Raw genomic sequence first — 14123 nt, 5'->3', positions numbered from 1 at the left:
AATTTTGTGAGAATCCGCATACCTATTAAAATAAACAGTTCCACAAAAAATCAGGATCGTGGGAATAAAAAAAACGGGTTTACAATACCCCACGCTTCTCGAACTTCACGGTTGGGAAACAATGCAAAAAAAGGTTTTATCGCAGTCCATCAAGTTCCTGATAATAGACAAATCTACCTGGCCTTACTCACCGCCGCTGTTCGCGCCATAATGACCCAAACTGTCATTCAAACGCGCGCATGCGGGTTCCGCACGGCCATCGTGTTTTACCGCCATATTTAATTTATTCGAAGTGTAAACACAACCGTTTTTGAATTAAAAAAGTGTTTTTAGTGTAAACAGTGATCATGGTGCGTACTTTTAAGTTAGTGGGGTGCTTCAAAGTGCCAAAACGTGGTTCTAAAGTGGTACCAGCGTCTAGTGGCGAGGGGATTTTCACAATCGACATGTCGTCTACCTCGACTTTGGATGTTGTCGTAAGTTAATTGCAAAATAATAACCTATTAGGAGGCTTTATTAAATTGTTGGAATTGCGAAACGAAACGTTGGATTTGTTATGACTTTTCAATAGTGTTGTGTCAACTAACAGCTGTTTTGGTCTGACGTCATTCGAATGTAAGTTCTTGATAGGTGATTTGGAGAACTCCACAGTTAAGTAATGACCTATGATTAAGCAATATGTGACGTGCGCTTGCGCAGTTTTCTTAGTTATTTATTCGAGATTACTAACCATCTATTCAAACCTACTTAGTAAGCAGAACAAATCGATTCATTATTCTTGTTATCCACGATTGTACCTACTGGTTGTAGCCCAGCAAGATGACTCTAAAATTTACCGAGACAAATCTTGCGATTATCATGACTCTGGCAAAAAATCTTAAACATTCAATTATTACAACTGTATATCTAGAAAATATCGTGTTAACTACTAATGTGTCTTATCATGTCTCCTTTTTATGAGAAAGAATCTAGATAGCTTGATAACGCGACGGGTGGTTAATCCACCTCTGGTCCAATCAAGACCCAGTACATTACAATTCTAGACAAGATTTTCCTTAAGCAATAAGTTATTTTGCGGAAATTGCATTCGTTAAGATGCCATTCATCACTGAGAAGGTAACTCATGTGACGCAATTTTTAAATGAATTTCAGTTCAGTATTGAAGTTGTTAATAAGCCTTGAAGAATATTTTAACAGCTAAAACTAAAGATCTAATTCATGAAAATGTAGAAACTGCAGACCAACATTTTATTCACGACGTACCTATGATAGTAAATACTATGCGGCTTGAAAAGGCAGATAATTTAAAACACACTAATGCTCGTTTTGATCATCATACAAGTTTTCTAGTACTTGGAATATAATTAAGTATTATTAGATTTCTAACTAACATTCATATTTTAATTGACTGGAAAGCAATAATTTTCATTACGACTCCTTTTAATGTTATTTCTGAAGTAATTATAGCTTTTGGTTATTAGGTTCTCCAGTTGAAGTCCAAAGGCAAGGTTTAATATCCTATTCCAGAGGACAGGCATAAAATCTTTTTTTATCTTTGCTCTAACTTACCTAGGTATATTTCTTTTGATTTTTTGTTGACTTTCGTATTTTAATTGGTTGGCACCAAAATCTTGCTGTAATTGTAGATTTTTATCTGCACCATTTAATTCATTATTACATTGAAATAAATCACTAACCATTTCTAATTTCTCAACCTTACCAAGCAATGTCTGTTTACCACTTGTTACATCAAAATCTTCATTCACAGAACGCTCGCCTCAAACAGTATTGTTTACTACAAACTAAATATAGTTCTTTATCATTTCGAAGACGTGTCTCGCAAGTTTCAAGTTAATTTACATTAACAATACAAATCCCATTTGTGTGACAGAGTTATTGCGTGACTGATAACATGCGAACTTTGTGGAGCTAATTGATTCGGTTGGTGCAAAATATACGTGTACTGATACTTCATATTTTATGCTACTGATGCTATTGTGTGCATGCACTACACACACGTTTGCTGTTTTGTCTAGATTTAGAATAGAAGCTTTCGATTTCTTTGAGTCGCACAAAATAAAAGTTGTATATAAATAGTCAAATATTATCAAGTAGATGATGATTCAAGAATTATGGATACTGATAGTGATCAGTAAGATAGTGAAACCAATGTAGATCAACCTGAACAGCACGCACAGTAATGCTGTCCTGATGAATAGATACAAAATTGGATGATGCCCTTTTCTAGAATATACCAGATAGTACCAGAAACTGCACAAGTGACACAGTTACTAGAAGCTGTTCCAAGTATCACCAAGAATCAATAACTTCCTCTTTCATATCGTTATTTAGACACAAAGGCATATCAAGACGTGCGAGATTGATTTCATAAATACACTAGATGTAGTCTATTATGTTTTTCTAGGAAACTTAAAGTTACATTCACACGAGGGTGAAAGCTGAGTTAATGTTCTTAGGAAATGACCTGTCATTTGTAACGAGCTGTTGTGATCGATATGTGTACGTTGTGATTATTGCACACAGCTGTAGGTGTTGATAATGTTTGTAATGACGACAGAGTTGACCTTCGTTGGTTATAATGCCTGCTCTCTATTTGAGAAGTACCTATCTGTATAGGTTTTGATGGAAGAATGCCTTTTCATAGTCAAAGAACTTTCTGGAACGAAGTGATCTTCGATTTTTGTTAAAGGTGTAATTGTGGAGATCACGGCGATGTTTCTGTAATGGCAATAGCCAGTGGCAATATCTCGCGTGTATCCTGAGAAATGGTCGTTATTCTCTCAAGAAATGATCCATGGTTTCGAAGGCAAAGGAAGGGAAATAATGGTTTCTACAAATATCACTTTAGCAAACACTAAAGTTGATAGGTATATATACGTTTTCCAAACCTTAAATTAAATCCCCTTCGATCCTTTTTCTCACGCCACATAACTTTTTTATAAGCCCAGCAGGTAGTATCTGTCTAATAGATAATATTGGTGTTATAATAGGTTCATCGTTCGACTGTTTGATTGTATCAAAACTATCGCTTGATCCTTCATTGTATTCGTCCTTCAATATAACTAGTGATGTAACAAGTTAATGCACCTGCACTTTGTCTATTCTTTTATGATTTTGCTCATTGTTTTTTATCAAACTTTTTTAAGTAGGTATGTTTATCTCATTCTAATGCTGTTGCGCTATTTTGGTTTCCTTCGCTATTAATCTCTCTATCACTACAAGGTTTGCTGTAAGAGTAACCGTATTATATGAGCTAAGCTAAGCTCAAGATTCTAAATCAGCTTTCTGCAATATGTAAAAAAAAATCTAAGTGTATCAAAGTGTGTTTAAATAAATGAACTTCAGCAGTCGGAAAGAATGATTTATCAGTCTATCTTCAGTTTTAAAAGTTTAAATAACAGTCATAAGTCATGCTATCTAATCTTTTATGTTTGGGTTGCACTTAACAGACTGATGCAAGATTGGAGTAATAACCATTCAATTGCACTGATAACGCACTTGTTACCAGAGTTTTTTGTAAGAAAGAGATAATTGAGCAGACCTTGTAGATAAATTAAAATGGCATCCATTTATCTTGTGAAATTATTTCTTAACGGCAAAAATATTGAAGCATATAAATAATGAAGCAGACTAAGTGGGCTTAAAAATATTTAGTAGAAGATAACTAGAATAAGAAATAAACTTAAAAAGACGACAAAGTGAAGCTCCAAATGAGATAGAAATTCGTTATTTGACATCTCAATAACGTCAGCTTTTTTGTTGGTTCTATAGACCCCAAACTCATAAACTAGAACCAAAATAATTACTCCGCATCGACAAAAAAGTAACATCACAACAAAAATAGGATAAAAAAATAACATAATATAAATTGCTTCAACCGTTGCATGTTTTAAAAATAACCGACCAAATCAAAAATTGACTTTACAGAATCCTTTTGTAAAAAATACAGGACTTTTGAATTGAGTCGGTTTAAACTTACCTGGGCGTTAAATAGGATGTTCACTGTTATTCAATTTGTAGTCTTATTGTGATGGTGTAGGGTTGATTTTTAATTGTGGGTTAATGACAAGGTTTTGTAGGAAATTCCTCGAATGGTTGGTATTGGGAATTCCTTTGTGGATGTTTCATAGTTTGAGGTATACTATGATTATGTTGTACTTAGATACTTAGCGGTAGTACAGGCGGTTAAGTTAATAAGATTGTCACGTACTGCATACAAATTGTTCGATAAAGTAACTAATGGATTCGAACAACGACGAATTCTCCATCGGTAATAGATTTTTACTTCCACTATAACTAGTGTTATGAATTATTTATGAAGGACTTCTCTAATGATTGCCAGGCTGCTACTGAATATTACGTCTGAGGTTCTATCCATAATTCAAGCTACATAAGGATTGTCTTGTTAGTACCGTATAGGATATAGATTTAATTTAAGGCCAGCTAGTCCTTGATTCCAGGCACTTTAAATAAAAAAAGTCTGATATATCTATGATACAAAATACCTACATGGTGAATTTTCAACCAAAGGTACTAACTGTAGGTAAGAATCTCTGCCAAAGACTGATGATGGCTATGATAAGGAAGTAATTATTAAGTATGTATTCCTATCATGTTTGTCACTTGAGGTAAGATCCCCACTGGTCTTTCCCATTCAGTAACAGAAGCCGGTGAAAACCTACGACTTACAACGTGCGGCTACATTCATACACGTTTTAAGTTACCACATCACGCTTGCTGGTTGAAAACAGTCATCAAACCAACGTTACCCACAAGGAAGTATTGTTAGAGGAAATAGGATAAAATGTCACGTGTTAACTACATAATGACGTTGATAATCTCTTGTACTTACTCGTCAAAATGTAGGGTACCGAAGACCCAGCATAGCCCCGACCTTTCAAGTAATTTTATAATTTAGGACGATGAAAATAAGCAAATATGCTGCGCCAGCCCCATATAAAAAATTAGGGTAAGGTCAGGAGGATCATCATCATCATCATCGTCATCATCATCAGCCTATCGCAGTCCACTGCTGGACATAATCCTCTCCAAGTGCTCTCCAGGAGGATGATGATGACATATAATTTAGAAAGATGAGCTATTGAGCATTTTAAACTGCGATATCAGAGCATTTAAAATGCCCTATCACACTACATAACCAAGAAAACGAACCCAGGATTGCACGCTCCAGTAATTCATATAACCAGTTTGCTTGATAAAACTTATCATAGAACAGTTAAGTAAGACAACTTGCTACATAGATAACACAAACTAAGATGATGAACCATCCAACCAGTTCCTTTAATACCCATGTCTAACCTGATAGTAATTAAACGTTTATTTCCACAATATTTTCCCAAGGCATTAAAGATCAGAGTCCATACTATAAATATGTTATTACTAATAGGAAACCGTTCTTACTAAGCGATGATCTAGCAATTTGCTCATACCGTGAGCAAAAAGCGGTAGTCTTAAGTATAGGGTATTACGATGCGTTTGCAGCGGCGCCTATGGGTACCGGTGAAGGTAATCTGATGGTAGACTGGTAAGATGAGGTAAATACATCGGTATCATGGGAAACTAGTTGGAATTTAATATCGAAGTTAAAGACACGTATTAAGGCTTCTTAGAGGAGTTTTATGTGATAGGAATTTCCCCTGAATCGTGCTCTGTGGATTCTAATTCTGCTAACCAGTAAATTATAGGTACGGTCATCCAAAAAATGTTGTGACTCCATTTTCAGCCAAAATTATTTAAGTTTAAAAATGCAAAGACCAACAACATTATACAAATGCTAGATATTTACCTATCAATAACTGGTATTGGCAATTATGAAGGGCCCGTCACAAAATGATTTTCTAGTAATTTTATTATATCACCCATCTGATAAATAAAATTACTGGAAAACATAAGTATCACCATTAATATGCATCATTAGTTTTGTTATCTACATAGATTGATACACAATATATCAGAACTGCATCCAATGGTGTACCACAAAGGGTTTAACACAAAATACACAAAAGAGTAACTCAAACAGTGGGTCATCGCTTCCTGCCATTCATTTCTCACACAAATGGGCATGACTTGTTTCAAACCGATGTTGTTGATGTGTTTCACTGGAATTTCAAAGGTCATTGAAATAATTATGACTGCAACTAGTTATATTCCTCTCGTTTGGAACTGCGTCCTGAAAAAGTCGGAATTAGAGGTGTCTTCAACATCTCGAGCGATGTCCACAACACAATTTGAATCTGCTTCTACTTTGCTATTTACGCTTTTGGCCGTCTATTATAAGACGTTGTATATCTTTTATAAGGGTACAGTAACATATTAAATGGATCCCGTGCTTCAATTCTTAGCCATAGCATGCTGGCATGCTACAGAATAGTATGTGGAGGGTTACCGATCTTAAATTCATGCTCATGAAATCTTAACATTGTCCTGGACAATGTCCGCGTGGGCCGTGGTATTTGGTTCCATGATCCAAATAAATTCAGTAATTTTTATACGCCAAACTGCAAAACAAGCAACCGCGCATTTAATATATCAATTTGAACTAATGCATTATCTAGCGTGCACACTGTTTTTGCTAAATGGAACAGCGAGTGTCCGTGAGTTGAAAGTTCAAGGTTCAATGATAAGTATAGATTGGTATTCGCGAATTCGCGATCTCCAGACGTTTTGTGTTGAAGTAGCTGCTACTGGTATATTAAGAATTAAGGTGCTTTAGATTTTAAACTAACTACCAGAAAAGGGAGCTGTTGATTTTACTGAAGATATGGCGTCTCCGATTGCATTATAGCAAAGCGCAATTTGAACTCTTAAAATTGATGTTATAATTCAAAGGTCTCAAACTGTGTTAGCGAAAATATTTTGTGTCTTCATAATTCATGCTCAAATTCTGTTGTTCCGCTTGAGAGAAAATAAAATTCAAGGTCGTTGACCTGTGTTTATGATTAGTTATGAAGCTTTGTGGTTAACCAATACTTCTTTATCGATGTTTAAAACATAAGCTGGTGGAAGTGTTATCTTTTTACATTTGTGGTTTATTGTGTTAGATGTCCCAGAATTACTTTGGAATATCGATAAAGACCTTACTTTGGTGTGGTTCAGTGTTGAAATTACTAGCATTGAATGATTTAAAATAGTAGATAGGTATAATTTTTTTAATTGTGTAATTCAAAAACTTTCTTTCACCAACGTCTAATGGTGAAGTAAAGCCTGAAATAGAGAAATAAATTATGATCAATGCACGTGCCTTCACTGTTGATAAATCTTTGTCTAGGAGTTGAATTATGATGACAATCATATTACTGACAATGTTTGTAAATACATCAACATAAAGGTCACCGCGTCACTGTCTAGACAATATATCTTTTACTTTGCATAATATTATAAGTTTTGTTACTAGCTACTATAGTGAAGTTTCTTTCAAAAAGACTGAAGAAAACAATCCATGACAGTCAACTTGCCTTTCTTAACTTAGCCATTTGTACCCGCGCATGCATTTGCCAGTAGTGATCTGACCAAATATTAAGACTGTCATGAATTTACTAACAGCAACTTCAGACAAGCAAAGCTACTCCACAAGAATATAAGGATGTGCCTACAGAAATCGTGATCGACTTAATCCACCCATCACGACTTACCGCTTCATACACTGGAATTAAAAGAACCGTGACCATACACTGGATATTTGACCGCAACGAATAGTAAGTAATAGTAAGCAGAAATAATACCCATTGTATTTGTACCAACTATTGTTATTAAACACACCATTGTATTTAGTAGCTCATAGGTTAAACAACGTTGAGTAGTTTTCCATTGAAGAAATTGTAATCTCTTTTGAAGTGTGATATCCTGATATAATTCGCGCCATACTCATGAGTCGCTGGTGGCTAACTTTCGAGCAAGTACGCGCAAATGACCCATATGCCACGCGTTCATCTTCCGACCCGCTGATATGACAGAAATAGTTAGCTAAACAGCCATTAAGTTTGCCACAAACTAAAACAGGCGATCAGATTAAGGGTATCAGTTCCGACCCAGAAGAAAATAAAATCAAAGTGTCATAATCCTCCCCACAGAAGGAACATTATCGTCAATTTTTGTGACCAAAACTTTAGTTTTAATAGAATACAAAAAAAAGGAATCCGTATTTTATAATTGGATGGACAAAGCTGCAAGTTTTGCGAGACTTAAACCTCCTTGTAGCGTAAGCAGCGGAATGACTTAAAGTTATTGGGTATAATTTAGGCGATCACCAAAAATATTTTTAAGACTCTAAGCTGAGGCACCAAATAAAATAAACAACTCCAAAAAAAATAAATTGACTTTATTAAAAGGGCACTCAAGTATATAATATTATGATCCAAAAAAAATAAAATAACATCAGAAAAATCGCAAATCTCGCACAAATATTATTTTTGGTTCCCAAAATGGACAAATGGTCACCAAATTCTATCCAACTAAAAGATTAATAAATCAAAGTTAGTGACGAAAACGAATCGCTGCAAAACCGACTCCACGTAGTCTTATCTGCCCTACCCCTAGAGTGCAATTCAAAACCGCGTAGGCGCGGAGGGGCGAGGCGGCCTGCGAGCTGAAGCGCAGGTAGTTTTTAAGGTTCGCCGCCGCGGCTGAGGCTGGCCGGCTGTGCCGGCCAGCAAGCCGAAGCTGCGGTGGTGAGCGTGAAAACCATCTGCGACGATAAGCTCGCATGGGACCGCCGGAGCCCCGCAGTGCCGGAGCCGTGACAGAAGCCAAAGCCATGCTTGCTGCATGTTGCGTGCTTACATTTTACTACTGAGTTACACACGAATTCATATAACAATAAATAAGCGACGTACGTTTGGGAACCCCAGTATATTAATTGGTATTTGGGAAATATTCTAGCGATCGTTAGCTTTTTTAGTCTAACAAAAATGACCAAATTAGGAGTCATGGTATTACATAATTGGTAACATCTAAGTAGTGACAATATCTATCTATATCTATACATATAATAAATCTGTAAAAAAACTGTGTCTGTACATTGAATATATTAAAAAAATAATAATTGGGTGGGGTTTAGAATCAGTAGTGGAGCACAAATCCAAAAAAAAAATTCTGTCTGTTTGTCTGTATGTCTGTATGTCTGTTTGTTTGTACACGCTAATCTTCGGAACTACTGGACGGATTTCAATGATTGTTTCTTTGTTGTATCAGTATTAAGCCTGGTCAACATATAGGCTATAATTTATCTTCGAAACTTGAAGACCTGATGCAGAACTCCAACAGACCAATAAAACTATAAGAGATACAAATATGGTGCCATGGCAAAAATTGTTTCATTTGATGAGCATTTTCAGCTGAGATAGTAAATTTTAAGATCTGGAACACCTGATGTGGATCCCCAAGAGCCCAGCTTCTCTGTACCATATACAGGTATGACGTTTAAGCAAAAGTTGTTCAATTTGATAAGCACTTTCTATTGACTTATACAAATTGAAGATCTAAAACACCTGATGTGGAACTCCAGGGGCCCAGCTAGACTATAGCATATAGAGGTATGACGTTTTAGCAAAAGTTGTTTAATCTGATAAGCATTCTCTGTTGACTTATAAAAATTGAAGATGTAAAATACCTGATGTGGAACTCCAGGAGCCCTGCTAGACTATATGAAGCATATGAAGATATGACGTTTTAGCAAACGTAGGGCCGAAGCCAACACGCTGAAGCCCTTTTGAGACAACTTTAATGAAATGGTGACACAAAACCGACGATTATCCCTTTAAACACTATAAAAATGAACCCAAGGACAATCCCCGGTGGACGTCGTTAAAAAAAAGACAATCCCCGGTTCTGTGCTAAACTATTGCTAACTATGGACGAAAACTACTTGGGCTATTGTGATGGGATGTTAGTGGATGACAATGTATTAGGTACATGTAAAAACGGCAGGTGGAGACTCGCCACCTCACTTACTGGGCCCCCGGGAACCAGTCACTGAATAGCAACAAGAGGGCAACAGGGACATGAGCGACTGAAGGGTGGGGATACCTCGGCGGACTTTAAACGCAGATTACGCGCTCCCTGCGCTTACCATGAGGCACCTACCCTCCGAGCAGGGCTACTAATCCTGCTCTAGCGACTCTACTCTGGACGGCCAAGCCAAGCCAGAGGCGTGAGACCTACCCCCGTCATGGTTCACTCCGACCGGCCGGAGATGGGGGACAGTATACACTCCCTGGAGAACTCAGTATATATAAGCCCCGCGGGGTCGCTACTCCCCGTCATCAGCCTCAGATGTCCTGCGGTGCCTATATCTCATTATTATTGTCGTTATTATCTCAAGAGCCTTTGTCCCAATTATGTTAGGGTCGACATCCAGTCACGATGCAAATGAGTACCAGCGTTTTACAAGGAGCGACTGCTTATCTGTCCTCCACAACCCGGTTACCCGCTCAACCCAACACCCCTTGGTAAGACTTACTGGCTTCTGACTACCCATAACGACTGCCAAGAATGTTCAATGACAGTCGGAACCTACAGTTTAACATCCCCTCCAAATAACGGTCATTGGTATCCAAAATATACGTAGAAAGTACATACGAACTTAGAAAAGTTGCATTGGCAGGCACTTGCCAGACCTGGAATCAAAGACGCACGCTCATACTTGAGAGATTAGTTCTCTACCCACGAAACCACCACGAATTCCACTAAGTCACCACGACTTTTTCATCTATTTAATGTTTTTTTACGTAATAATACGTGTAATATTTTTGCCACACAACTTAAATGCGGACTAATTAGAATCACTACTTTTATCCCTATGGTCACGTCTATTGCGACTATTCAGATCTTTGATTTTGCTGACCCCGTAGTCGCTGGCATAAGGGACAGGATCCGCGTACGAAGTCGCGGGCAGAAGCTAGTATATAATATTTGGTCTAAAGTGTATTTTAAAGGCGTCCATATATTTTTTTAGTAAGTAGTCAATAATACGAAAAAATGGTTTTACCTAATAATATTTTTGGAAACGTTATTTGGTGACCATTTATCCATTTTGATAACCGTTTAGAATTTTTTTGGTAGTAAAATAGGTACTTTTTTGGGTGATGTTTAAACACAAGCCAAAGTTATTCACGACAGACGCCAGTTGTACCAAGTACCAAGTGTGTTTTCCGTACATTTGTGAGTGAGTCACAAATACCTGTGGTTTTGGCGGAAGTCTGGCGGTTATGTACTTAAGTGTTATCATTAAACATGGCTCCCTAGGTATTTGTTGAAATTTCATAATATTACCGACATGACGAATCATGCAATTTTTCTTCATTCGTTTTTCTGACATCTTTAATAGTTGTATGAAAACTGTTTATGAGAAAAGCAGTGACACTAATACGATAATTAAGTGTACAAATAAATATTTCCAAATCACACATTATTGTGAGGACTTTTTGGTAGCTTGTAGGTAAATAGGTACACATGCTTGTTACTAACGCCAATAGGTATTTCCAGTTATTTGAAAGAAAAAATATACACTATTTCACACCCCAATAAATAAGGATATGTCAGTTCTAAAAATAATAAAGGATAAATGAGGTTATCGTTACTTATAAAATTTCAGCAAAATAGCTACAGCAATATTTTCCAATGAAAACCAGACAGCCATTAAGACTGATATACTTTCACAATTATTGTAATATTAGGACAATAGCTCAGAAATCGCAACTCTATTTTATAAACACGTTCTTGTCTATTGAAATTTTCATAAAACCTCATTTCGTCATACACCTAAAGACAGAAAGTTGATCTCAAAGTAGGTGCTAACTGAGAGCATTTTACAACATAATTATAGATCATTAACACTAATTGTGAGCTTACAAATTGCTTCGAGTTTCTAGATAGACAGCTCAGATGGTTTCATCCGATTAACATGTTAAGACAAGATGAATTACTGTGAAAGCATCATGTTGAACTTTCTTTCTTTTTACTGGGGATAGCTGGAGAAATTACTTAAAGCATTATTTTCGAGATATCATGTGTTTGTAATCATCAGGGTAGTGTTTGTATTTTGTTTATTAATTCGTCAAAGTTATTATTTTTACTTCTCCACTTATAGGACCCAGCGTTTTAGAATGAGCGAATAGCATGAACTTGTTTGTAGTCTACGGACTGACTTACTATTTGAGATATCAAAACCTGTTATAAATGGTCTATTTGGAATATAATATTTGTATTTATCTATAAGCATTACCTTTGTAGATCATTTCTTTCCTGTCGTCTTTCTTTAATATGTGTGTATACAAAAATTCGTAAATAAATTAAATCAATAGGTAGGTACATAATAGTAGCGCAAGGAAGGTTTTTTTTTTTATGTAAGAAATCGGCAATTGATGCTAACCGAATGTACCTCTACACATATAAAGGAAACCCCATATCATTTGGGCGAACCTACATTTCTCCGTCCACATCTCATTTTGGCAAACCTATCACTTCTCCATCCATCTACAGCACGCTAGATTAATATCAGATAAACAGCTTGCTTTCCAATCCTTATTAGTTTGCTTATTAAAGCAAGAGCAGCATGTTTACTGACAGAACGAGTCTAAGTAACCGGTCGACCATCGGTAACCAGTCACGTTGGGCGATCTGAGGGTTAATCGGTAATATAGTTTTATTATCAACTCTTATAATACTATAAATGCGAAAGTATATGATATTTTGCTTTGACGGGCGGTGTTTTTGCTGGACCAGTTTTAACGACAAAGTTTCGTTTTCGTTTCTTTATTATTAGCCCATAATGTCCTCATCTTACCTCCACACTTCTTAATCCCTAGATCGAGGTCATCGATTTCAATGGTAGACGTACGATCAGTATTAGGCAGTTTTGAGAGCTTCGAATTGTTCACGGTTTTTTGTGATAGACTATCTAGGTAACTTACCTAAACCTAAAATATAATTAAAGATAGCATTAAAATAATCTTATTTTTTTTGTAAATATCTAAACTTCAGTTGATGTTAACTCAAAAGTGCAGACTGAAGAAACAATCTTCCAGTTAGTTACGTTTTTAATATTCATGATGATATTATTAGTAGCGCTGTATATCGTGATACATTTGACCTTAACATTTAAGAGGTGTTGGTTGATACAAAGAGCAAAAACCTACAGTTTCAGATGATTTGAAATATGCTGATTTAAATGTTGTATGTAATAGTTCAATGAATTTATTCCTAAAGCAAATTAAGTTCTTGTCACGAAAACCTTCGTTATTTTTTAGCCGATGAGTTAAACATAGGTACATTTAGTGTATTTAAGAATGAAACATATCCTGAAAAACATAGGTCCAAATACATACATGCGTGTTGGTTTTGTTCGGCCAATACAAGTTCAATTATCATTTAGATATATTACTCAATTCACATTATGATAATTAATTACTTTCAACAAAATTGAACTTATCCCATCAAAAATAACAAATAGTTATTCAAATCGAAATAGGGTATACTTTCACCCTAGCAGAAATGTAGACTCCAGACTGGTATGTGAAACCCTCTAGAAAAATACTTAATTAAAATGCCTAGGTAATTCAGTAATAGCGCGCAACCGCTAATGAGATATTTTAATAGGGTAACAATTTTAATTAAAATTATATTGGGTTCAATATCTAAGGTGAACGAAACGCCAAACCGGTTTGCAATAAAATAAATAAAGAGTCACCTTGAAAATATTCAACTTGGATCTGATGTTATTATTCATGATGTTTCGAAGAACTGATAATCAGGCAGACTGAATTATTTTGCACAGATTGGTATCTTAATAATTTAATTTTGAATAGATAGTTTCCTGTGATAAGTAATGATATTCTTAGTAAAAGGATGACTTGGGTGCAGGATGAAATAATTGTCAGCAAATTATTTGGATGCATCATACATTTTCATCATCATCATACATTGTCTGGTCTAATTTGCATATACAATGTGTCCCGGGGATAAGCGACCGCCCGAAATTTTTTGAATATTTGTACAAAATTAAGGATAATTTCATTAATACTTTTGAAATAAATCATTAAAAAAAATTTATTGTCAGGCCTGTTAATAACAGGCTTTGCTCTTTT

General features: G+C 35.9%; 1 protein-coding gene across 1 annotated transcript in view; it reads left to right on the top strand.

The window, feature by feature from the left end:
- Positions 1-255: 255 nt before the first annotated feature.
- Positions 256-14123, top strand: part of LOC135117853 (phospholipid phosphatase 3-like) — a 96593-nt gene continuing 82725 nt past the window's right edge. The window contains exon 1 of the mRNA XM_064038197.1: positions 256-476. Within this exon, the coding sequence (XP_063894267.1) occupies positions 348-476 (129 nt within the window). The 5' untranslated portion in view covers positions 256-347. The remainder of the gene's footprint in view (positions 477-14123) is intronic.

The sequence above is a fragment of the Helicoverpa armigera genome, chromosome 15 (assembly GCF_030705265.1).
Source record: "Helicoverpa armigera isolate CAAS_96S chromosome 15, ASM3070526v1, whole genome shotgun sequence".
NCBI lineage: Eukaryota > Metazoa > Arthropoda > Insecta > Lepidoptera > Noctuidae > Helicoverpa > Helicoverpa armigera.
The sequence above is the reverse complement of the archived record's forward strand: the minus strand, read 5'-3'. Positions and strand labels throughout refer to the sequence as shown.